General features: G+C 47.8%; 1 protein-coding gene across 2 annotated transcripts in view; it reads right to left on the bottom strand.

Moving 5' to 3' along the window:
* The window catches only part of BMX (BMX non-receptor tyrosine kinase), a 38,741-nt gene that overhangs the window by 2,176 nt on the left and 10,287 nt on the right, over positions 1-26,278 (bottom strand). The window contains exons 4-17 of one of the 2 annotated variants that reach the window (XM_012730280.1): positions 25,895-25,976; positions 22,005-22,124; positions 19,882-19,940; positions 18,802-18,971; positions 15,095-15,148; positions 13,724-13,778; positions 12,256-12,335; positions 9,805-9,932; positions 7,607-7,681; positions 6,783-6,954; positions 5,053-5,269; positions 4,207-4,271; positions 3,001-3,119; positions 532-689 (exon numbers count right to left, since the gene is read on the bottom strand). In XM_012730280.1, the coding sequence (XP_012585734.1) occupies positions 532-689; positions 3,001-3,119; positions 4,207-4,271; positions 5,053-5,269; positions 6,783-6,954; positions 7,607-7,681; positions 9,805-9,932; positions 12,256-12,335; positions 13,724-13,778; positions 15,095-15,148; positions 18,802-18,971; positions 19,882-19,940; positions 22,005-22,124; positions 25,895-25,976 (1,554 nt within the window). The remainder of the gene's footprint in view (positions 1-531; positions 690-3,000; positions 3,120-4,206; positions 4,272-5,052; positions 5,270-6,782; positions 6,955-7,606; positions 7,682-9,804; positions 9,933-12,255; positions 12,336-13,723; positions 13,779-15,094; positions 15,149-18,801; positions 18,972-19,881; positions 19,941-22,004; positions 22,125-25,894; positions 25,977-26,278) is intronic. The other variant, XM_012730281.1, reaches the window with a different exon arrangement.

Genomic DNA, 26,278 nt, shown 5'->3' with positions numbered 1-26,278 from the left:
AGTGTTTTCAGCTGCTTCCTTAACACCCCCCTTCATTCTACAAACATAGTAGATGCTTTGCAAATTAGTCCCCGGCCATTTTGGCTCTGTGGCTTCTCCAAAAATACTGTTGCTCTCTACCGACATGGTATTCTTTCATTCCTTGTTTGGGAGGCCAGGGAAGAGAGGATAGTGTGGCGTCTACTGTGTGTTCTCTGTGTCTGGTTTTGTGTTCTCTGGTAGACTTTTGAGGAGAGACCCCTTGGTACTATAGTTAAGAACAGGAACTGCAGCACTAACCTGCCTGTTACTAGCTGTGCAACTTGGACAAGTCAACGCTCTCTGGACTCTTGTTTCTGCTTCTGTGCTACACAGTACCTACCTCAGAGTGTGTTGCCTGATAAAGAAATGGAAACTGTCTGCGCCTGCTTTACCAATGCTGGAAGGCCAGCCCCGGGGCCTCTCCATCTACTGTGCAGCGGGTCCTTCCCTCAAAATGCTCTTCCCAGATAGGAAACACCTGGCAGCCTCCCTTATGCCCGGGGAACTTGCCTCATGCCAGCAGCTGTACATGATCTGATAGATGGTGTCCGAGGCCAGCTGGGGCCGGTAGAGTCTGTGGCCCTGGGAGACCTTCACGACCACCTGGGAGTTGTCGTACAAGTCGTAGGGCTGCTTCCCCAGGCTGAACACTTCCCACATCAGGATGCCTGCACCAGAGGGACCACAGAGGCAGGGAGAGGAAGACCCGTCAGAAGGAATGAGTGTGTGGAGTGAGCGCCTCCCACCAGGTAGGAAGCACAGGGAAGAGCCAGGGGCTCCTGGAAATGGTCATAGCAGGAAGGAGGGGGAGCCATCACTTCCGGAGTCGAGTATCTCTTCCCATGTTCCCTGGGGCCCTGACAGCGGTCTTGCTGCTCACCCGGGAAAAGGCCAGGGTAGCTGTGGGAGGAGTGAGTCGGGGGGAGATGCTGGGCTTCTGCAGAGAGGTGAGTGGTTTGTTTCAGCCACCGAGACACCTCCGGCCCAACCCTGAGGTGAGGCGAGTGGAAGTCTCGGCCCTTTCTTGCTGTCTTGGCAGTTATGTGACATAAGTTCATTGCGCAATCAAGTGGTATTTCATGGAAGTTAAAAAAATACGCCCCTCAGCAGCGTATTTCAGTGCATCCTCCTGTTCTGCCCCCCACTCTGTCTCTGGTGAATCCTCACATCCCTGCACCTCTGGCCTACACCCCAGCTCTTGTATGCCGATGTAAATAAATCTTTAAAAAGGAAAAACTGAACTCAGGTCGCAGTGGTTAAGAGGATGGCAGTTACACCACATGGAGGAGGGGCAACTTTCTATGCCTAGGGTCCCTTCTAGAGTATGATATCTGCATACCATTTGGGTGCCGTGAGGGCTAAATAGGTGGGAACACGTGTCCACACAGCATGGGACAGGCTCAATGCTCTCGGCACTGTGGCCAAGCTGGAGGATTTCAAGAGCCTGCAAGTGTTATAAGCCTTGGAAAACCAGAAACAAGGAGGAAGCACATTTCTGGAATCATGTAATGAACGGGAGTGCTAACCTCAAAACTTTCAGGGCTCCAGATTTGATGCAAAATCCTCCACAAGGCATTAAGAGAAATGCCTTGAAAATTCTAAAACCATTGCAAGCCATACTGCTTCCTCCCAAATCTCTGGAAGCCTGCACCCTGATGCCAAGAAGAGTATCACTGCTCAAAACCTCTGTGGGACTTCATGTGTGGGTCATCTCCGTGGCCGGGGATTGCCCTCAGGCCGTTGCCGTGATAGTGTTGAGACTTAACCCTCAGGCCACCAGGGAGGCCTGATCTGGATGCATTTGAATTTCTTCACTGGGGACAAATGATTTAAGAATGAATTTAGGTTTTGGAAAGAGAAGATATTTGGAGCCTAGTGTCAGCATTTAGATGAGTATAGAAGCTGTCTAATGCAATTTTGAAGTCAAAGAGATATTGTTAACTCTTAAGGATCTTGAATTTTTAGACGTTCTTTCATAAAGTATTTCATTAGATACAAGGAGGTCGAAAACAATGATATGTTAATCAGCACAAGGTGACATCAGGTATTTGCCAAAATACTCTTTGTGATTTGCCAAAATACTCTATCTGTGTACATTGGGTTATTTTTTGCACTTTTCCAAAAGGAGCAACTATTCTTAAAATACTGTGTCACATAGGAAAGTAAATGGCTAACAGATATTTCCATTTTTACAGTGAGCCTCTTGAATGTCATCTAGAAAGTCTCATTATACTTAAGGACTAAGACTGGCGTGAAATACAGGTCTCAGTTTATTTTATATGCCCCACAACTTTACGGTCATTTGTATTATTTCCAGTTGAAGAATGGTTTCTGTTTTCTGGTTACCTCAATTTCAGGACAGATCTCTTAATAAGTTAGGGGTCAGTAGGCTTCTCTGAAAAGAGCTGCAGTAGTGGGTTAAGCTTTATGGGTCATGCATTCTCCCTGGAAATGCTCCACAAAATCGGCCAGAGACAGGACAGAACCGGTCAGGCTTTGTGCTGCTCACCTAACTTGATTTATAGAAACAAACCCCTGGATTTCTTGCTGGGCCTTGGTTGGCTGACCCTGATCTGCATTTGAATTTTAATGAGGATACTAGTTGAAACTGAGGTGAGCTCAAGGGAGCCCTGAGTCCTGCTTGGTGTTTGCAGTGAGTATGTGCAAAGAACTGCCCGTGCAGACGGGAATGCTTCACTTTAAGCCTGTCAGCCTCTGGGACCTCATGCAAAGGGAGTTTTACTTTTCAGTAACTCCTTTTAAAAATCTGTTTGAATGCCTTTCAATCCCCTTCGGTTTTTATGCCTGTAGGCAGAGAGCCTACAGTGACCCATCCCTGCCTCCAGTTTGTCTGAGGGCATGCTGGTACTTTGTAAGTGCTCAGGGCTTTTGCTAGAGATGAACGTCACCACTCCGGTGGTTTCCTGCTGTGGAAGTCGCTTATAAAACAGCGCTGGGCCTGTGTGGCCACCTTCTTACCAAACGCCCACACGTCAGACTTGCTGCTGTACTTGAAGTAGTGAAACACCTCTGGGGCAGACCACTTGACTGGAAACTTTGTTCCCACTGAACTGACGTACTGGTCATCGAGGACATACCTGTGGGGGAGGCGGCAAAGACCGTAAGCCATGTGACTGAGGAAGATGGGAAGAGTCTGATGGCTGCTGCCTCTGTGCCTGGGGCTAAAGGGGGCACAGGGCCTTCCAGCCTCAGCCAGGCCGGGCGCTGTCCGGCTCTCTGCCTTCTCACAGTGTGCGTTTAGCTAGAAGCCGCTTCTGACTTTTAAGCATTTTTTAAAAAATGAGATCTAACTTTGAAAGTACCAAAATATGAATGTCAACTATTTAGTGAATATAGAAAGCCACAAAAATATAAAAATTAAATCACTCCAAATCTTCTCCCACAGATAACCTGCAATTCTACTACTCAAGATAAACACTTTTGAGTGTAGGTTCCCATTTCTTTTCAATAATAATTTAAACAAGATTGGGTTCCTGCTGCACTGAGGTTTGCTTCTACTTCTTTAATGGCACACCAGGAACATTTTCCTCACATGGTACATTATCTTCTGGAGGGATGGCAGGTAGCACACATCTTAGGGGGACCCTGCCACCATGGGGGGTCCTGGAAAAGGACTACTTCCAGATAGTGAGTTTTGGAGAAGACAAAAAGCATCAGATCCCTCTCGGGTGTTTTGGGGCGCTGTTTGCTAACTGCAGCGCCACCCAGGGTCGCTGGAGCTCTCTCCATAGTGGTATTATTCTGGCTCGGAGCCCCCGCGTTCGGTTGAGTCCCACAACTTGACAGCTGTTTTTGCCTCAATGTCAGGCTCATCTACATGCCCTCCAGTCTCAGGTGTGTGTGTTTTGAGGGCCGAGCCCTCCCCACTCACATCAGTTTCTCACACAGACTCTTGATACACATTTGTTGAATGGAGCGGCCAATAGCTGTGTCTTCCTGGGAATGAGGACTAAGAGAATGAGGACTAAGAATTCAGAAAGTGACTGATACACTGCTATCATGATCAAATAAGTTTGCTAAGTCATGAAGAGGGATAGAACCCACCCAGAGAATCTTCGAGCCTACTTTCATGCCAGTTGGTGATATGGAAAGTTTAGTGATATGACAAAATTTTTCCTAGTGTTAATGCTTTGCCCACTGGCTGCCCCTCTGAAACAGACTTACCTCGTCATGCCAAAGTCAGACACTTTCACAGACAGATCACTGTCTACCAAGCAGTTCCGAGCAGCCTTTGGAGAGAAAAAAAAAAATTAAAACGAACCAAAACCTGATACTCAAATGAGATGTTCAACCGATCTTCAGTGGAATCTCAGATCACCTCTCACAAGCCCAACTGCATAGTTGAAGGAGGAAAAGTCTTTTTTCCTTTGCAATTTGCCATTTTTCACAAGTATTTCCACCCCAGCACCCCCCCTGTCAAACAATGTGAAAGATATCATATATTAAAGACGGAACCCTCTCTAGAGGTTCCCTCTCCACCCCTAGAGCCCTGTGCCTCAACAGATGCAACAGAGACTGACCAGGTGCACTGGGCTGGTGTGGATGGCCTATTTGCTGTTGAGTGAAAGACAATCTCTAGAGAGAAATGCTAGCGCGTAGCAAGCAAAAGATGCTTCTCTGTGACCCAGAGACCCACATGTTGCTTTCCTTCTGGGGTGCTTTCTCTCATTATTTTCAGGCATGGCATTGAGTGACCGAGTCAGCACCATATTAGCTCTTCCTGGAGTAAAGGTCAACTTGGGTTTAACAGTTTGGAGAGATGCTAGATTGACTGCAGTCTTTTCCTTCCATACAACACAGCTGCAGAGATCCTGATGGCTTCTATCTTTCTGTCCTTTCAATACTTTCTTTTGAAATGGTGCCTTTTCTTACAATCGTGCTCTGTGCTTAAGCCAGTCACAGATCAGCACTCCGTGCAGTCCCTCCGTGCAGTCCCTCCCAGCTGCTCGAGCGGCTGAGGTGGGGACTGTGGATTGGCTCTCCTCTGCACTCGCCGATGCCCTTGCTTACCAGGTCGCGGTGTATGAACTGCTGGCTCTCCAGGAAGGCCATGCCTTCACAAACATCGTAGCACATTTCCAAGAGCTGGGAGGGCTCCAGGCCTTTTCCGTGACTCTTCAGGTAACTGAGCAAGCAGCCATTGGTTATATATTCTGTCACAATGTATATGGGGTATTTCTTTGAGCACACTCCATAGAACTTCACCAGCTTGGGATGGCTGAGTTTCCTGGAAGCAACACATTTTCACTGTTCAGTACTGACCTGCATGCTCCACTTTCCACGACTTGAAAAAAGAACCACCCTCAGATTTGCGTTGGCGTTAATGTGCCCCTTCCACCCGAACAGGGAAAGAGGGTCTTATCCTGGGGACATTTGCCTTCAAGCAAAAAAGCTGCCTTGAATTAGGCAGTGACCACCTCAGCAGCAACTTAGCAGCAGCGGGTGCTGCATTTAGTTCTCCTGTAGAAGCAAGGGGCCAGTGCCTGGGGAATCCCGTCTAGTGTCCTAGACATGGGACCTGACAACTTCATGACTCATTCAGAGCGTGCAATGCCTTAAGAGTGTGGCTTCCATTTTTAAGCCTGGAACCTTCACATCTAATATGTCATTCTAAAAAAACCCACTTACTCTCAGCATATGAAGGGCATAGGTAAACTGAAAACAGTTGCTATGTCAGGAAAGTGAGATTAGGCATCTTTTGAAAAAAAACTTATTTTACATTATTGTTACATTAATTTTTCCATATTAAATTCAGCAAATTTCCAATAAAACTGGCAAGTCCTAGGAAAACTCTTCAAAGTTTGATTCACCAAGGTTATAGAAAGAGGCAACAGTATTCAAATAATTCTTTGTACTTGCAGGGGAGGGGGGTGAGAATGTATATGTATTGTCAAAAACTGAGATACTGTGGGGGTTGAGACCTATTAGAGAGAAACGGAAGCTTCATTTATCAGGGGAGGAAAGAAGTGAAGTTGGAAAAGGCTTTTTTGCTAACCGAATAGAAGGTTCCAGGGAGGAACCTGGAAGCCGTGCACATAGTGTGCTTGTGTTCAGCATGGCCTCAGCCTGGCCCCAGAGGGCCCTGCCTTGGGTGTGCTCTTGCTGGGGCACCCGAGCCCACCACACACCTTCCACAGGGCAAGCAGGCCGCAGGCCAAGGAGGCATGTCCTCTCAGAACCCATCTGTCCCTTTCTCAACCACCCTCAGGGATACCATGACTCTGGAATGCCCTGTCCACCTGTTCCTGTGGCCTCTTCCAGCACAGGACCCAAGCAGACCCTTTCTGGACCTGTCCCCGCAACACAGAACCACACTGTTGGCATGCCTGCCCTAGCTGAGATCACTAGCCAAGCCCATAGTTGTTTATGGGGGGGCACAGAGGGAGCTGAGGTGCTAAGGTACCAAGTGCCAGGTAGCACAGAGCTAGGGATGGGAGAAGAAAGGGGAAGGCAAGGGTTTTGTAGGGGGTGCAAGGAGCAGGTCATGGGCTCGATGCTGGTTTCCCTAAAGCGTCCTGAGGGCTCTAGACTCCAGGATGAACTTTTGGGTTGTTAGGAAAGTATACTTGTTAAAGACGGACCCGATCGTACTCCCAGTGTGTGAACAAGGCTTGTAACTTCTCAATACGTATCTCTGTGATAAGTGGACCATTGGTCCAGGCCTTGGCAGTTACAGCCAGGCCCGTGAGCACGAATGTCCTCCCACTGCGAGGGCTGAGCTGCACGGCTCAGAGACTTACATCATGGTCTGAGCCTCCTGGAAGAATTCATCTTCAGACATGGAGCCCTCTTTGATCATCTTGACAGCAACGTCATACTGCTCCTTCCACTTGCCCAGGTGGACCACCCCGAACTGGCCACTCCCCAGCTCCTTCAACAGGGTGATCTCTTCCCTTTTCAGTTCCCAGATTCCTGATAAGGCAAGACGGACACTCTGTAATGAGAGTCGAGGCTTTGGGGCTGTCCGATTGCCAAGTGGCTCCTCTCCCATGACACTCTCACACTGACAATAGGGAGCACAAGGCTTTTCATTGAAGTTGATCACTTAAAAATAGCCCTGCTCCTGCGCTCTTTTGACTTCTGACACTACGCAACAGCGTCACCAGCACAATAGGATTCTTAAAGTAGCGGTAGTTGTTGACGAGAAAGCTCAGGGGCTCTGCCAACCAGAGGCAATCTGCAAAGACTTGGCGTTAAAATGGGCCCCAAGCTTGGGAAAATCTGGATGGATGTCATTTTCCTAAACACACAAGGTTGACGACTGCCCCCCTGAGTAGGCGCGGGAGCACGGGGAAGGGCCAGGTGAGGAGCTCTAGAGGCGTGAATTAGGTCGAAGCAGAGGAAACCTGTGGCCACAATTTGGCAATGCGGCAGAGACTACGTGTTCAGGCTGGGGGTACAGGAACACGTTCCATTTCATTTTTAAGAACATGAGCAAATAGATTAGAGTAGAAGCCCTTCCTATTGAATAGGAGATCTCCTTCTTTGGTTGGTAAATCAACCCTATATATTTAAAGCCAAGTGGTGAGAAACAAAGTCTAAGAACTCAAGAGCACGTGCGTACCGCTTCCCAAGGACACGGAGGTGGGCACTTTGTTGGCCTTGGTGGACACAGGATGGCGCAGCCGTGTGATCATGCCTGCAACGGGATCAGGTCACAGGGTCACATCTGCTCACAGCACCTGAATTACAGCGGTGGTTCTCACCCCTGCTTTGCTCTCTCCAGAGTAGCCGAAAAAGCAGAGTTCAGGATGTTAGATACAGAGGGACACCCCATTCTGATCATCCCATCCCGCCCTTGTATGAATCGAAAACTAACCCAATGCAAATTAAAATTCAGAGTAAAGCCAAACATCAAAAGCGTAAAAACACATTATGTGATTTAAATACTGTCTTATTGATGTTAGTTACTCAATAGAAGCTTTTCATTTAAAATTTTTTCGCATCTTTATTTCGCTTGCTCATTAGTGACCCATATTTAAAGCACATACACTTCAGAGCACATACATTTTATAAAAAATCCCAACAGTACAGTAAGAGCACACCACAAAGACCAAATCACTTGAATTTTTTAAAAAATTAAAACTATTCACCAGATTCCTTGAAATGGTCGACCATTTTAATTGTTGACATCAAATTATGGTAAAGCTCGGGTGAAATAATTGAACTTTTTATAGTGACTTGAAAGAACTCAAGAAAAATGTTTATTTTAAACACATGATGGGAACGATCATATCTGGCCTTTTCTCCTTTTTGCTGTACATTACTTTTTATATGTGTGGTCCCCAGCATTTTAAATTCTGTACCTTTAGCCAGAAAATAAAATGAGTGTACTCCTCCAAATTTTGTATGTATACAGTTACCACTACACTGACATTATGAGCATCATAAAATATGCTCACAAACAGCAAAAACAATCTAGAGAGACATGTAAATCTCTTGCCACATCCCGAGAATTTTCCAGGGAGCCCTCTGGAGTGGAATCACTCCATTTAACAATGGCAATTTACACAGCACCTTTTCCAAAAGGCACTTCCCAGCTGCGACAGCTTAAAAGAAACAATTATGGAAATTGGAACAAAGGGGGAAAATACAAGTCAGAACTGAATTGAAAGGCGGGACTGAGGCCAGCTCCCCTATGTGCGTGGGATCAGTCAGAACTCCCTAAGTTTGATGCTGAGCCCACAATTTCCTCACTGTTGGAAATTTACCCAGTCACTGCCCATAGCAGTGATCTAGAAAAGACATTCAGAGGGGGCTCATTTTTATTATTTTCCCCCAACTTTGTTGAGCAGTGACTGACCTGTGACATAATGTAAGTTTAAGGTGAACACCTTGGTGATGAGACCTGCATACTGACTGCAGGTCAGTATGTTAGTTACTGCGTCCTCCATCAGAGAGGACTGTCCACATGTCCATTAAGCCATCAGGCAAAATTTGAAAGGATCAGTGGCACTCAGTATTGGTGAGGATGAGGGAAATTATTGTTGCTAGCAGTATGGAGTTCTGCAAAGCATTTGACACTGTGAATTTTAGAGGTTCAGAAATTGTCTCAGAAATGCCACTTCTAGGGACTATAGCTACAGAGGTACTGAGATAGGTGCATGTAGAGCTACGTGTGCAGGACTGTCCATGGGAGCAAGGACAAGGAGCTGAAGCTCCTGGGTGTGCTACGGCTCTAGGCAGACAAGGGCTGGGGGACGCAGAAGGAGCCACCGCACGGTGGGAGTCTATGTCACAGTTCAATCGGCCACACAGGGCTGTCTTTGTATTGGCATGGGAATCTAAGCCATGCTGGGTAAAGGCAGGAAGCTGAAGAGTATTCTATGTAGAATGATCTCACCTCTGGAAAAATAAAATGCACACACATATGGCTTATATAGAATGAGTAATAAGTGTTAGTATAAGCATAGATAAAGAAGAGGCGCCAACTTATCCATGGAGTTTATCCCTCCAATGACATACATTTCTGTGTTTAGATTTCTCAATCAACTTACTTTTACTGACATCAAAAATCCACAAATGTTTTTATAAAGAGAGTCTCTACTTCTGAGCCACTCAGCTGCATTCCGTCTGCTGTTACAGAATGTTGAGTGTTATGTCCCAGGAAATGTGGGTTAAAACTCCCAGCAAGCAGAGGCCTTGACAGCATTTTTCCTCCTTCCATGGTTGCCTATCTAATTAAGCCTGGAGGAGGCCCAGTAGTATCCAGGAAGAGGGATATTCATCAACAGAGACCCATAAAAGGAAAACTAAAATTACCTGCTGAATTGTGTTGATGATAGTGAATAAGTTTTGGGATGGAATCAAAACAGTAGTTCTCTGCCAGGTACAGCTTGTTCTCGGCATTTGTATGCACGTGGTAATGTTTGACAGTCCCTTTTTTGTCGCTGTCCGGGAAGAAAGAATGTCAGCACATTTGAAACAACTGAGGCTTGATTAAATAATAGTGAACTTATTTTTTCAGGTACATTTACAAATTTCGGAGAGGTTAGGTCACAGAGAATTTGTCAGGGTGGTTCGGGGGGTGTCCGTGACTATCGGCAGTGATGGAGGAGGGCGCCACTCTGAGCTTTTGCATCCTCTGTGGGCACACACGATTCACATGCAATGAGCTCCCAGCTTCTAGGCCTGCTCCTCCATCAGCAAATGCAAATGCTGGAATCTTCCTTTGATTACCGAGAGCCCTGTAATTCTTCAGGGTCATTGTTCTGAATGTGAATTCTCTTGTGGGATAATAAGAGACAGAGAAATGTGGGCGGCCATGGTAATTAGGCTGTGGGTATTCTCACCCGGGGGATGAGTAGGAGGATGAAGGAGGGCAGGGATGTCCTTCAACTCCTCGTGTGGACTTGTGCGTTTTCCACATAGAATCGGTTTTTCTTGTTTGGCCCTACTTTCAGAAGGCAGGGTAGATTCATGCTCATTGATCTAGGCTAATGAAGAATGCTAAGCCTGCCTTAAATTTTAGAACACGGCATGATGGTCAAGAACTGAGGTGAGTTCAGTTCCACTGCTGCTAGCTAGCCATCCATTTGTGGTGAAAATCGGATGAGAGTTTACACACATGTATATGTCCATATATATAACAAATACATGTAGCGTTTGCAGCAGGCGTGATACATAAGAAACTGTAATAATTTGATGTAATGCCAGCCTAGTTAAAAGTGCAATCATAGAAAGGCGTGAGGGTGCTTCTCTTTGTTACGAATGGCTAATCAGCCTTGTTCTGGACAGGCCATCCCTCTAGCTCATGGATGGGGTTTTATAAAGGAGGGCTTCCGTATTCATTGGCTGGAATTATTTTCACTTCAGTCTTCATGTAACAATGATTTGTATACCTGGTCCATTGCAAAACTGAATCTGGTGTCAAGCAGCTTGATTAGGAGAACTTGGAATGTCAGGTTTGGCTGAAACTCAGGGCCGAGGGTCACAGAGCTTTTGTTCGTCGGTGCACCGAGCCTTGTTCCATGTATACCGAGTACATGAGATGGGTTGGGGGTGTGGCTCCTGGCACTGGAACACACAGTGTGACTGCCTAGGGGAGAGCCTATTGTTTCGAAATGTACGTGAGTGCTTTGTAAGAAAAGTTCTCAAAATAGCTTTTTTACTCCCCCCATGGCACTGCAGGGCAATGCAGACGGCCCCCAGCAGAGGGCCATTCAGCCCAACCGTTCGAGAGGGTCACACACACAGAACTGTTATTTCTAGAAAAAGCCCCAGTCAAGACTGGGCCAGATTCTGATTCCCAAATTAAGGGGTGGGGGAGCATTTAGTATAGACATAGGGATGTGGCTGAAGGAAGATGAACTTGAACTTGGCTGGTGAAGGCCCAGCTTCAAGCTGGTCATTTATTAGCTTGGTACAAAGAAAATCAACTTCCCTGTTTGTTTTGCAGGATGACTAGAAGGGCCAAAAAGGCAAACCACCAGTGGGAAAGTGGCTTGGAAAACTGATGGGGGGGTCCTGACATTGGTGCTGGCTTGCATGAGGTCACTGTGGGGGTCTCAGTTGCTTAAGTGTGGGGCGGGACAGGTAGAATAACTTCCCCCCAACACCAACAATAACAGCAACGCTACTAGTTCTTAAGTGTTGACGTAGGCCAGGCACTTATCTGACCAACACATGCGTTAAGTCGCTTCATCTGCAGAACTTAGTAATGCCCACCCGCCACCCCCCACCCCTTTAGAGAAAAAGGTTGAGGCACAGAGGTTGAGAATCACATGGAGTGTCCTAAAGCTCTGAACGGTCAGGCAGGCTCTGAAGCCAGAAGCGAAGCTTCAAAGAGCTCTTGGCACAAAAAGAGCAGAGTTCTCTGGAAACTACCTGGCACGGAGCTACACTGATTCACCTGCTGCTGACTCGGCCTGCGCTGCAAAGACCTAGGAATAACAGACACAGGGTGGGTTTCTCAGCTCAGCAGGTGCCCAGGGCCAAGAGGCCAGAGGTGTGGAGGTCGCGTTGCTATTTCCCTTCCTAGGTGTGGGAGGGCATCGGGGGCAGCTGTGCCAAGGGGTGCTGCGCACTGCGGTGCTGCTGCTGCCTCGTGGAAGGAGGGGAAAGGGCAGCTAAAGTGGTCAGTCAACGGAAAGACTCTAGTACCAAGTTCCAGAGTTTAAAGATGGCGTTTTATCCCAAAATGTGACGAAAAGCCCAGAGAGTTGAAAGGAGCGCAAATGCTAGAGGAAAGAAACAAACACAGGTCACACTTACTGCACAGCCTTGCTGAATAAGGACACTGTGTACATGCCCGCCTGGCTGGAATTTCTAACCATAAATGCTCCTTCTTTTCCCTGAAAAGGAAGGAAAATATGGACGGTGTAGAAAATGTCATTACTGAAAACTGCCCAACTCTCCTTTCCTCCTGCTGGCTCTTTAGAGGTTAACCCTGTGAGCTTCAACTCTTCCTCTTTGGTTCATGCTGAACTGCCTCTGATGATTTTATCCATGTTGTACTTATGCCAGCCTACTGTTCCAGTCTTTCAGAAATAAGAATTAAATCCACAGCTGGTGGCACAGGGGTTGAAGTCAGCACGATCACCAGCCACTGCAGCATGAGTTCGATCCCATGGCACAGCAGACCTCTCCTGTCTCCCCACGGCTCCCCTCAGCAGTGTGTTTCAGTCCATCTGCCTGTTCTGCTCCCCACTGTCTCTGGTGAATCCTCTCACCCCCTGCACCTCTGGCCTGTACCCTAGTTCTTGGGTGCATAAATAAATCTTTAAGAAAAAAACCCACAGATCACATAGCATGCCCATGGAAAGTTTTAGAAAATCAAGGACACAGAGCAAGTTGTTAAAGTGCTATGCTCCACTTGTCTTTCTTAAAGGCTGTGCTAATTCTAAACAGATCCAGACCCAGAAAGAGCAGATAATAAACTAGGAAAAATACTGAGTGAGCTTGTCAAGCCAGTACATGCTCACTAGGATCCCTCAAAGAAATAATTGGTCTTTTATTAGGTTCAACTATATAATCATGTCATTTTTGTAGGTCAAGAGTTTGCTATTGGTAATTCCAAACCAATTAGCAACAAAATCAGGCAGACTTATTCTCATTACATCTGCTGTTCTCTGGTTTATGGCCTAATGAGCAGTGACAGAGCAGAGTAGACTGTCACCCTGATGACCCCAACAACTCCTCTCTGAGTTGCCCTGTATAGTCCCCTCCCATGTAGCCTCTGGGGTGCCCACGTGACTTGCTTTGGCCAATAGGACATTAGCAAACAGGACAGCCACAGGCTCAATGAGTGTTGGCCCGGAGCCGGGGCTTTAAGCACTGCCTTGTGAGGAAGCACAAGTTAGCTATTGGGGGGGGGGATCTATGCACCCTGGTTGACTGCCTCAGCTCAACCTCCCAGCCCCTCCATCAGGTAAAAGCAGCCACACGAGTGGCCATCAGCAAAGCCTGCAGAAGGCGGTGGGCCCAGCTGGCCCACGGAATGAAGGGAAGTCATAGCCCTTGTCATTTCAAAGCACTAAGTTTGGGGTGGCTTATTCCACAGCACTAGCTAGTGGAAACCAAGGAAGTGCCTGGTGTGACAGACCTGGAGCCCCGAGACTGGGCAGCCAACACTGCGATGACTTTCTGATCAGCAATAAGGTTTCTGTGAGGAGCGCACTACTCTCTGGAAGTGACAGTAGAAGAGATTCTTAGAGGCTGTTTTCAAGTGTGGACTGTTTACCTTTTGTCTCAGTAACTGCTCCGATTGTGACCTGGACATGTTGCCTGCAAACCAGCTGCAAGAGAAAAGACCTCCATGTTTGAGAATGCACAACTGTGCATTGCATCACTTGTCAGTCACATTCTGACCTGTGAAAGGAGGTGTTGGCCTCCATCAGGGCTTCCCAGCTCACGTGAGTCACCTGAGGCGCTTTACAAGAACATAAGGTCATGTCGTGTATACAGATGGTGATGTAAAAGGCTGAACGCCTAAAGCGACGTGAAGTACTAAACCTGTAACACGACTTCAGTTTAAAACCCAAAAACACCGATTTCTGAGTCTCTGCCTCCTAATTCTAGTTCTGGGTCAGCACATCTGTGTTTTTAGTGGACTGACTTTGGGACTTGCGGCTTACTCTCAGGCGGACGGGAGCCAGAGATGAGCCCAGGAGAGGCAATGCCAGTGGCTTGGCAGCGTGGCCAAGCCTGCTTTCACTCGGTCACTCTACCACCCTCTGAAAGTGCACATCATTCCAGCTATTTCCCAAGCAAGTGCTTTAAGTTTTTTTATTTGCAGGAGAGCAATAGAGGAGCATCTAACATTATATTGAGACAAAAGTTATATTGAACGAAAGATAACATGTGAGATCCAGGTACCATCTGTAAATATTGCCTTTTTACTGTTTGCCGAGAACATGGCACCTTACTCTGTAGGTGAAGTTCAGCACAGAGCGCTTTCTCGTGTGAGATCCACATTGGTTTGGCCAAAACATAATGCCAAGGAAACGAAAACGTTGATGTGGGATGGGGTAAGGATTTGGGGTCTTGGGAGGACCTCTGGTGAGAAGACTGCATCTGGGGGGGGGCAGCTTCATGACGGGGAGAGGGGGCTTTGCAGGAAAAAATCAAGGCACAAGAGGACTTTGGATTTGGTGGCAGTGGATCAGAAGTGATTCTCTGTGTGACCTCTGTATCAGCTGGAGGTCAATTCAATGAAGGGAAAAGAGCCTCAGACCAGCCAGCTGGGAGGGCTAGATCCTGGACATAATTCCCTATGAAGTAATTGTAGGACTTGGATATCCCGATGCGTAAATGTCGGTGAGGGTTGAACTTGCTACGTTTGAAAGTCTCTATGGCTCTCCCTTTAGAGATCTATAACTATTAACATGGGAGATATTGATAGTTTTATGACAAGTTAATATCTTAATGCCAATAATAATTACGTGATAATCAAAACATTGCTAGGGTCTATGCTCCAGGATAGATGCCTATGGGAAATAGAAATATCAGGAAGGAGAAGAGAAGCCTTCTGAGCAAGTGTGAGCCTCTGGGAGGAAATGGAACAGAAACACCCGTGTGTAGTTTCAGAGGAGTATAGAGTCTCAGCACTCACTCGTAGTCTTCTAGGTTTTCTTCTTCTTCAGATGAATTTGACTCGTGGGGTCCCCTTAGAAAGAGGAAACAACGTGAGTACAAAAACCATCAGGAAAAAATCCAAGTGCAAGATCAAACCCCTCGTGCTCTCTTCGCCCTCACTAACACTCAGACTGTTCGCACCCTTTTTGCACATGGATGCTGCCAGCCACGCGAAGGATCTCTCAAAACCTGAGCTCTTCACTTGTGAGAAAATGGCTTTCTGTAGTCAAAACAGTAAATACACAAGTGCATAGACAAATTCATGCAGAGGTCTGAGTAAAGAGGCTGCCTCATTCTTCCAAAATCACAATGCCCTGTTCTAAGTATCACTTGGTGGATGCGAGTGGTGATGGAGCAATAATACACCCAGTCAGGATGGGAGCACACAGGCCAGCCAGGGTTCTCTGGGAACCAGAAGTGTAATTTCTCGGTAATTCCTGGTGTAGGAAAATATTAAAACGTACCAAAGTTGAATAAATGAAAAACAAAAGAATGATTTTTTAAAAAGCATAAAGTATGTCAACTGCTACTTTTCTTAGTGGCAAATTATTATTATTTTTAAAGATTTATTTCTGCATACAGAACTGGGGTACAGGCCAGAGGTGTGGGGGTGGGGGTGACAGGCTTCACCAGAGACAGAGCGGGGAGCAGAACAGGCAGGTCTACAAAGTACACCGCTGAGGGGAGCAGCGGGCGGGTCAGGAGAGCTCTGCCGCGCCATGTGGGTCACCTCCAGGGAGGGGATCGAACTCATGCTGAAGTGGCTTTAGCTTCTAGTGCTGTGCTTTAACCCGCTGTGCCACCAGGGAGGGGCCAGTGGCAAATTATTTGGCTGGAAAATATTCACAAGTTAAAAAAAATAAATAAATAAACCAGACTGAGCTCAAGTCCAGGTTATTGGCTGTTTCAGGAGGCTCCCTGGAGTAGTGGCTCTCTGAGTTTTTCAGGAGAGTGGACCCAGGAAACAGGACGGGGCTGGGGGTGAGCTACAGCATCAGGTTGACCATCACTAGCTGTGTATAGAGAGGTTACTCAGCGCGAGCTTCATTTTCCTCCTGCTGGAGATGCTGGGTCCGGCTCAGTGACATCTCGCTGCCCCATGCATGTGGGTGGGTGCAAGGAAGGCTGGAATCCACACACCAGTGACTCAGGCCAATTTGAGGGCTCAGAGAGGCAAGAGTCCTGGCTTTTTTATATTTTTGTGTATATTTACTGTAAACATAAAGCCTCGATGCAAAATCATTGCGAATTTGGCCAGTTTTCCTGCAAACGGGGACAAATCCCCTATAAAGGAATCTTTGAATGTGATTACCTTGACATGGGGTGGCTGTGATTGATATTCTCCCTTTGGTTACTGCGTGCTAAATCTTCACTGCTACTAAAACCACACTTCCGAGCAACACGCTTCCTTAACAAGGAAATGCCCTTCTGGCTCCAGGTCCAGGAAGGCCAGACGCCCCCTCCACTAGCCCCCTTCCCGAAGAGCCTTGCTCAGCAGCGAAGCTTTGGCCTCATCTTTTCCTCAGCGAATGTTTACTGACAAACACTAATTATTCTTGTTTTTCTGTATGCACCTCTGCGCTCTATTTTCACTCAAGCATCTCAGCGTGCATATAAATACAGCATGTTTACAGAGACCAGAGCTGCTTGCACCCATGTCACACCATGGGTCCATTTCAGTGCCTTGAAAGCGCTCATAACCAGATGGGCTTGCGAAGCTGCCTCTATGCCAGCCCTCGTAGAGTTGCAGTTTCTTCCAGTGTCAAGCACCCTACGCCCACGTAGGCCAGCGGCTCTCCTTCAGCAGGACTCCCCTAACATTTCACTTCTTAGTGTTTTTGTTTGTAAGAACGCATCGTAGTCCGTCAGCAGTGCGTCTCTCAGGCTAATCCGCGTGAGGGGATACTCTGGAGACATTGGGAATAAGCAGCTAGCTTGCACCACCAGGTGAATGTACCAGCATCGCTGTACTTAAACTTCAAAACGACGAAGACGGTAAATGCTGTTATGTGCAATGTGTGTTTTATCATACTGACTTTTTTTAAGTCCAAAACTTCAGTATATCCTCAGGCACTCAGATGGGGCAAGAACAAGGTGACGGAGATAGAGCGAGAAGCCTCCTGGCACTGCCACGCAGTGCTCTATGGCTGCGTGCGCACCGAGGCGCTTTGGGAGGGCTGCGCGCTGAGCAATCTGCGGGGCTTCAGTGCCCTCCCAGTGCACGGAAGGTGTTACTGCTCTGAGAACGAGAGTGAAGAGCAGCTCAGGTGAAGAGCATGTGTGTGACAGCAAGGGGATGAGAGAGTTCCCTTCTTATGGGGGCTGGGAGTCAGTGGCCGCATTTTTAAAATTCCAGCTCCATGGAGACCTTTTACTCATTAGTATTTCCTCCCAGAGGCGATGCTGTTCATGCTAAGAAGCGATTAATCAAGACTCTGTCCAAATAATAGCTTTCAGAAGTTTAGGGGGAAATCCAGGTCAGGACTAAAGGTTAGGTATAAAATCGAAGTTGATGTCAAAAAATTCAGTGATCAAAAGAAATTGTGATGTAATGAAAAGTTTAAAATATCACAATCAATGCAAACTAGGTACAAGGAAGAAATAGGGACACTAGAGTAAGAGGAGGCTGAGGCTCTGGCTTGGCGCCTCGGCGGCACCCCACATGAACCAAGGGACCTGACACTTGTCTGACAACAGGCGGTCAGTTCACCCCACGCCTCCTCATGAAGCCCTGTGCTGCTGGCAGCCTGCCACAAAGTTGGTGTGCCACCCCCTCAACACCCCAGAGGGCAGGGGGTGATGATCACACTGGGTTTGACTCCGCCGAGAAGGTGTGGCCTCTTGACTTCTTACACTGGAAACAACAGGACACTTGCACGCTTTCAGGACCCTGTGGCCCTGTGGCTGTCTCATTGGTAGTGAGGGGCATCAGGTTTAGGTAAAAGTGAGGCGGATGGAAAGAATAAAACAACAGGACACAGGAGAAAAACATAGAAATGCCTGGTGCATCACCACGGGGAAAGGCCGACGGTGCCCAAGGGACGCTGACAACTGGACAAGCAGATGGCACACAGTGGGTGGTGTGGGGGGGTGGTGTGGTATGGGCAAGGCAGGTGACAGACAGCAGCCCCCGGACTGTCCCTGTGATTACCTTGCCTTTCAACCCCGTGTTACTGAGATCAACTGTGGGGTGGGCTTGGTCGCAGACACCAGAGAGAGACACAATTTAGGTCATTTCCAGCCTGGCTTAAACACGTGAGAAGACAAATCATGTCAGGAGTCTATCCTGAGGCGGCACCACGGCCTGGCTTGAGAGGCCACTTGTCATTCATCCAGTCACGCTGAAGCACATGACAAGTAAATCCCATCTAAGCACCTTCACAGAAAGCCTATCTTTGAGAGACTGGGTGTTCTGGAATGTGAGGCTATTTGCGGGGAGAGGGAAGAAAGAGGAGGGCAAGGAAATGCCCAGGTCTTCCTGAGCTCTGCAGAGAGGTCATCTGAATGGGAAGTGCACACTCCTCAAGCGTAGAGGGCCTCCGCCTCCCTAGGCTTCAACACTGGATATTGTCTAAGAGGACAGTCCCCGCTCAGCCAAGCCTACGTGAATGGTGTCGGGCTGAGCCCTTGGGCAGTGGCTGAGTACACACGTGTGCTGCCCAGCCAGAGTACAGGCAGGGTTACCTTTTCGGCTTTCTTAGCTGCCACCAGTCAGGGGAGCCCTCCTTCGGGATGTGCTGCAGGTGGGCATTCGGCTGTGAGCCAGCTGTCCTGGAATCGCTGTCATGGGTTAGAGTGGAGCTGGAGGATGGCTCAACCATTTTCAAAAGAGGAACAGCTCGAGGAATCTTCAGCTTTGGAGGACAGAGATTTTAAAACATGAGTGATGTACAATTCATGTACACTGACAACCGAAGCGCATCAGCAGTTCTTAAGAAGACAAGGAAGAGAGAGAGACAGATGACACAGAAAGAGAGGTCAAAGAGAAGGAGGAACAAAAGAGAAGGGAGGGAGGGAGGAAGGAAGGAAGCAGAGAAGGAGAGAAAGAGGCAATACTAAGTGTCAGCAAAGGTACGACGTAGACGGAACTCATCGTTTGCCAGTTGGAGTAGGAAGTGGCAAAACCATCTTGGAAAGCTGCAGACTCAACTAAAGCTGGACACGCACACACAGAGGCGCAGAAATCTGCAGCTTCTTCATAACCCTCCCCAAGCAGGCTGCCCGCTCATGCAGAGCTGAGCTAGCTGCAGGGGAGTGGGATTCTGATTTGAAAAGACATCTGGAGCCAGGCGACGGTAACCTTGGATGTGATCATTTTGAGGTTGGCCTCGTGATACTAGGAATTGGAAATGTTTGGCATCGCAGTGTCTGGAGTACTTCCGGAACAAAGAGCCAACCCAGCAAGTGGGGTCCCCCGGGACACCTAGATGAGGCTGACCTGGCCAGGCAGGTGGGAGCGTGGCAGGTCACAGCAGCGGCTGGTCATGTGAGACCATGATCAGTACTTCTCCTGCAGACACTCATTTGTTAGTGACTAGTTATGTGTTCACAGGTTAGGAACTGACTCCATCATTAAGTGTCCAAACATAGACTGGTAACTGGCTGTCATGGATTTTTCGGTGGCTACTGTACGAGCTCGTAGCGATAGCGTGCGCTCCTTCCCCTGTGCTGAGCGGACTGAATGGCGCTCGTGCTGTCTTGTCTTGGATCTGGCAGCTCCTAGTTTGTTTATAATCTGATGATGAAAAGTCTTTACGGACTTACCACCTGCTCTGGGATGGTGGGAGTTGTGCCATCACTGGTCACCACGTGCAAATCAGTGTCTGAAAAGTAAAACCAAATAGCATCAGCAGGAAGTTTAAATAACAGAGCAAAGTACCCAATGTTATGCATGAGAAAAATGAACTAGTCTGTGTGAGCAACACTCCAGATTCATTTCTACCTCATGTCCACCTTGTATTTGAGACCTATATGTCACCTGGAAAGTAGTTCTCAGGACCCACGTCCAGTTCCTCTTTGCCTCATACAAGACCCCGAGAAAGAACTGATGCCTGGTGAACAGATCCAGCGCGTGCTTTACTTTCTAGTCTTGTGGTCCTTGTTAATTCCTCTTTCTACCTCCACATGAAGATGGACACTCAAGCTGTGCCCGGGAAGCCACAATATATGCCTGGTAGGTGCAGTGGTCGTGGTTTACGGAAAAGCAGAAACATTTCTGACAGTAGTGAGTGGGCTTGAATAAATTCGCCAGCTTACCAGTCACAGAATGAGGCTGTCTCAGACAAACTAGGGTATGAGGCCAACTTAATTTAGGCCAGGGACCCCAGGACGGGGATGGTCCAGAGTATTTTGGAGGTGGAAGAACAAAGGCCCTTGGTGACTGCCGCGGCACTGCCTGGAGCTCAATCCAGGAGGCCAAGGGAGCCAATGCTACTTGAGCAGATGGGCCCTCTCGATCCCCATGAACCAGGATACCTGTGTTCTGCGATCTCTGCAGAGGCTGGCAAAGAGCCGATGGCACCCAGAAAACAAGGTGGGTACCATCCAGCGCCTAGGACAATATTCCCAAGGCGGAGTTCTCATTGACCTCTCTCCTGCTCCTTCTCAAAGAGTAGGGCAAGGTCAGAGCTGGAATCTGGGCTTGTGGCTAATGATGCCAGACACAGAATCATGGGGAATGAGCGATGCTGTGAGGAGGCATCCAGGCCTCGCGGTGGAGGGGCCAGCCTGCATGCAGGAGCCTGCTCCATTCAGCAGCACTGCCAGCCAGAAATCTAGAGAGCAGTGTCACCTCACTGCAACTAAGGAGTAGTCATTGTGTGGTCAGCTGAGAAGGAAAGTACAATGAATCTGTGACCATTGATTTTGTTGGAAGGTGACCAGTAGTTGACATGCGTGTGATTGTAGTGTGTCAGTGCTATTGAGTGAATTTGGGGTGATTGTGGGTGCCAATGCCACTAAGGAGTGAATTTGTGTGACATTTCGTGCCAGCGGGTTTTACAGCTCAAGCAGTGCCATGCGGGTGTCACTCAGTCCTTTAGTTGTGGAATCAAGCGTATTTGGTCCAGGCTGATAAAACCATTACTAAAGCAAGTTTCCTTTTTCACGTGTCGACCACTTTATGATCTCCAGCAGTGCTAAGCTGCTAAGATCGTTGAGGCAGCCTCACGGAACAATGCTGCGGATGGCATGGGCTCCTGAGGGCATATGTTCTCAACAGCCTCGTGTTTTCCCTGTTTCCCCTGCAAAGCTGCTTGGTAGACTTTCTTCTCTCTCCCTAGATGGAGGGCCAGGCAGATTTCCTTGCGGGCATAACTCTGGATAGCAAACGACTGTCCTCCGAGCAAGGCCTTCTCTCCCTCCTATGAAATCAGCTCTCATGTAGAGAATGGCCGCTTACCCTTTACAGGGAACTTTCAAGACTTGGCCATCCTTCCTGCGGCACATGTGGCGACAAAACTGTTACTGACGTCTTAGTGTTCAGCATAATTTTCAAAGAATGCCAACTTGTTTTTTAGTTTGTTTTCAGTTTCTGAACCACGGTGATAAGTTCCCTGCATTTTATCTCTTTGGACTTTTTCTTCAACCAGGAAGACTTGTAGTGGGAAATAAATAGCTCCTGGCTTGATTCATGATTCCAATTTTAAAAATATCTCTTACGAAAGGTCAGATGGTCAGATTCTAATATTCTTAGTTTAACGCCTGTGGTTCTGTTGACACTGCAGCAGGACCTCATTTGCCAGCTCGCATGGTCACGGCCAGATTCTCCAGGTGCCAACCGACCTGGCACACCCTATTTTCCTGAAGTGGCACAGCTCTGGAGGCTGGTGGAGCTGCCTGATGGGGCCCCACCCACCCGCGGCCAGCCCAGCAGGGGGTGACATTACATGCTTCCCAGAGGGTACAGCCCGGGGCCGCTTTGCAGCTCTGCTGGCAGCACAGGAACTTCCCGTCCACGAAGAACCCACTGTGGTACTTGATCAGCAGGTGCGGGTTGCCCCTGATCTCTGGGGAGCAGGCAGGAAGAAGACAGGGTGTGAGCGAACATTGGCCCGAGAGAAGAGACACATTCAGTAGGGGCTGTTATCCCACAACAGTGACAGTCTCACCTTGCCAGCAACCAGGGTCAGAGCAAAGGATTCCTAAAGGATGTCAGCTTTTCACTCGGAAGGGAAAAGCCAACAAGAAAAGTCGAATCACATATGTTGGGAGAACAGTACAGTAACTGGCATCGACGTAAAACAAGACCAATTAAGACGCACATACAGATTAGCTGGGTGTTAGGAGTTTAGAAGTAAATGGTCCTTGGTGTTCTCTTGTGGCAGAAGGAGGTTGCAGGCTAGGACTGAATGTTAGAAGAAGAGATTTATATATATTAACTACATATTATGTGATATTAAATATATATCATAGCGTATATATGTGATATAGGTTTCGAATAAACCTATGCTTCCCCCCCAATTTTATTTTGAAGTATCCAGATGCACTAATTTTTAACTGCTTGCCAAGTTTGTTCTACCTCTCTCTCTCTGTACGTACATACTATTATATAAACATCATTATTATATTTGGCTTACCCATTTGAAAGTAAATTGCAGATATTGTGAAATCATGTCATCCATAAATACTTCAGCATGTAACCTGTGCTTGCAAAGACTGTTGTCTATAACCATAAGACAATTATGAAATTTGGGAAATTTACCACTGATACAATATAATTATTTAATATCTATTTTAATTCAATTTTTTCCTAATTATTCCAATAGTCTCCCTCATAGTCAGTCCTCTTTATCTGACCGAGGAGCCAATCTAAAGTCACACGTGACATTAGTTTCCCATGACTGTTCTCGTCTCTTCTTTGTCTGCCATGTCGTTGGGCTGAGGAATGAATGGTTTATGGGATGATTTTTGTAGGAAGATTGGGACTCGGGCAATTTTTTTTAACAGCCTTGGGATTTGGGCAATGTTTAATCCAAAGAAATGAAGCACAAATATTGCTTGTGACATTGTGTCTGCACCGAGTACAGCAGAGAAACCTCCGAGGTGTAAGAAGAGAATCATTCAGAGTCTTTAGGTGGAGAGGGCAGGTTCTATGTGGGGTGTCAGCGCTTTCCCTCTGGATGCTCCCCTCGAGGCTCCCTCACTTGGCTCCCAGGGGATGCTGCTCCTCCCTTACCGCCCTGGCTCAGGAGTGTGTACAGAGGCAATAGCAGCCACTTTCTGGGGTCCCTGGCAGGAGAAGAGATAGGATATGGGAAGCGCCCTGCAAAGGCTTTGGCCCAGAGCAGGCATGTGGTAGACAGTGGCTTCACTTCCCTCAGGATAACTGGGCTCAGGTTAGCTAGGAACCCTGGCAACTCAAAAGGTCACTACCTACTCATGGGAATCACTGGGGGATTATTATAGACCTTGCGAAATGAGTTCAGATGACAAAAGAGCAGATCCTGGCTTTGGTCCCAAGTTGCCATTGTAACTCTTGGGGTGCAGGGCTTGCCTTCCTGCCCTCTAAGATCTGCTACATGGACATAGTTTTCCGGGTAGCTGATTCTTCTCCACCTTGTCCACATTGCAATACTCCCACTGTCTGTTAGCGGCAAGAGGAGGAACTCACATCCTAGTAGGTGTTTGGACTTAACCTTTGAGGACCTCTCCCACGCTGCCCCCTCCAACACAGGCCATGTCGTTTCATCTATTCAGCAACCTAGGGGGAGCTGTTATTGTCACCATGGCTGACCGTCAGGTAAACTGAGGTGCAGGGAGGGGGTCTAGCTGGCTCAAGTTCATAGATCTAGGGTATCTGAGATCAGCCCCAAGATTCCTCCACTCCTTCCCAATGCACAGATGTGGAGGCCCTGCCAAGCCCGTTTCAGTTTTCATTTTCACAAAAAGGGAGACCTACCCTCCACATCTGGTCAGCTGAATTCAGAACCATGGTCGCCGATACTTCTTAAGTTCCCTCTGAATCAGCACAAACCTCCCAGTGTGGGATACCATCTGGAAAATTCTCCATTTGCAATGTCAACCTCAGTTTCTAATTCCTGAGTCAAATAATAGACATGAAAGAGGAGAGAGGGGCCTCTACACCGTGAGACTCTACAGGGGAGAGAATGCAAGTGGGGGAAGCTTTGTTTCTGCCCAAAGAGACAAGGGCAGAAAGTTTCTAAGAAGGCCAGAGACTGTCTGGGAGACTGATGGTGGCAAAGCATCAAGCACACAGGAGTCAGAGTCCCTGCTGACTTCTTCTGCTACCGCAGTACCCCCAGACCGCCCACTTTGGGCTTGTTACTTGTTACATTTCATCAACAGTTTGAGGGTGCCTACCTGTACCCCAGAGCATTACTAATGGACACAAATTGCTTCCTGTGCAGGAGGCAGCCCCAGTGATAGGGTCTCCCCCTGTTTTAGGAAGGGCTAAACAATTCACTTGTGTTTTCTTATGTTTCACCTGTGGTCACACAAGCTGCCCAGGACCCACCTGAACCTGCCTTCCGTAGACTGTTCACAAAGGTCACACAAAGGACAGTACCTGCACCCTGCCACTGTCCTTTCAGACAATGCCCTCGAGAAATCCCCCAAGGACGCCGAGTGCAAAGCCGTGTATCAGGGCTCTGCCTGCACGCCCCAGTAATCCACGTGTGTGTGTAGGACACTCGAACATTATTTGTGCCTCGTTGAATTGTGGCCCACGATGGCGCTGGGAGATGGGACATGCAGTCTGCCACTCAGCTCAGAAGACGGGACGGTGGAGGGTTTCATCAGAAGACACAGCAAGGACACAAGAATATTTAGCTCTGTGACTTGGAGGCAGGATTGTCCCACTCTTAGAACGCCCTTCTCACTGGGGCAAACTGCTGGTGGCGGGAGGGAGGCTGCCATCCTGCCCAGCCTGTTGACTGGCGTGCGGAGCAGCAGGCTCATCCTTCGATGCCAGGGCAGCGTAGGCCCTCTGTGTGGAAAGGGGTGTATTTGCACCGCAGTGGGTAAGGTACTGTCGAGGGTGCAGTTTAGAGTGTGCTGAGCGAGAACTGCATTGAAAGCTCAAATAAAATCTGGCCCCATGTGGGAGCTTCATATTGGAGATTAGATCTGAGTCAAGGATGGTCCTCAGACCATTACCCACCTTTAAAAGAGAAGGGCTGTGGGAAGAAGCACCATGGTACCAGATTATGAACGACCACTCTCTCCCACCAAAGGCAGCGTCACTGAAGAAGACCCTCACTAGAGCCCCAGTTCTGCCTGGCAGTTTTACTGGACAAAGTTGGGTTTGGGTAACCAAATTACATGGTCTCCAGGGAGAGGCAGGAGAGACCAGCCAGGCCCCAGAGCCACATGGCTCTCCATGGAGAATATTACCTTAAAAAATGTTTTACAAGTTCTTGGCACAGTAACTGGAAATTGATAAGAGCTAGTATTAGCCAGAACTTTCTGGGCTTTCTGTAAACATCCAAAGGCCAGTAGCCACAGGACCTGTCACTGTCCCACAAGGATCTTCACTTTGCACTGGGAGAGGCCAGCGCAGGGGGAGACAAGCAGGTGGAGCCTGCTGGAAAGCACAATAGCGGGCTCTGTGCCAAGTGGGAAGGGAATTGGACCTAGAAATTCAATCCTTACTGGCTTCTACTGTCACAAAGACGTTGCAAAACGAGGACGAGCAAAACACAGCCTCCGAGGTCGTTAGGCAAATCAGGAGATTTTCCCAACACATTAGGTTCTTTTTCTGCCACCAAGTCTCAAAAGACACCACTCATAATTCCCCTTTATGCCTTTTAAAAATTACCTTTTTGCAATGCTTTCAACCACTGACTCCGGCTCTCTTCATTTGACGCATAGACATAGAGAAGCCCATCTTTGTAGACAATCTGGAAAGGACAAGATTTGGTGCATGGAAGTATAATTGCATCATAGCGCCCCTACAGATTTTCTGTTAATGAAACAAAATGCAGACTTTGCTCACAGACTACTTGTTAGCTCTGGAATTAGACAAAAACATCTAGTTATTTTTATCCCCTGCCTCTCAATTTTTTTTATCCCAGAAACCTCTACACCTTGGCAAATGGCAGGAACAATGCTTCTGACTGCAGGAATAGTGTGTCGGCCAGGATGCCCAGGATCAGGGAGAATTAGACAATATAAAAATGTCAAGCTGCACAGTTCTCTTAAG

Source organism: Condylura cristata, unplaced genomic scaffold (genome assembly GCF_000260355.1).
Source record: "Condylura cristata isolate star-nosed mole 26May11 unplaced genomic scaffold, ConCri1.0 scaffold00027, whole genome shotgun sequence".
Classification (NCBI taxonomy): domain Eukaryota; kingdom Metazoa; phylum Chordata; class Mammalia; order Eulipotyphla; family Talpidae; genus Condylura; species Condylura cristata.
Note: the sequence above shows the minus strand (reverse complement) of the source record. Positions and strands in the feature narration are given on the sequence as shown.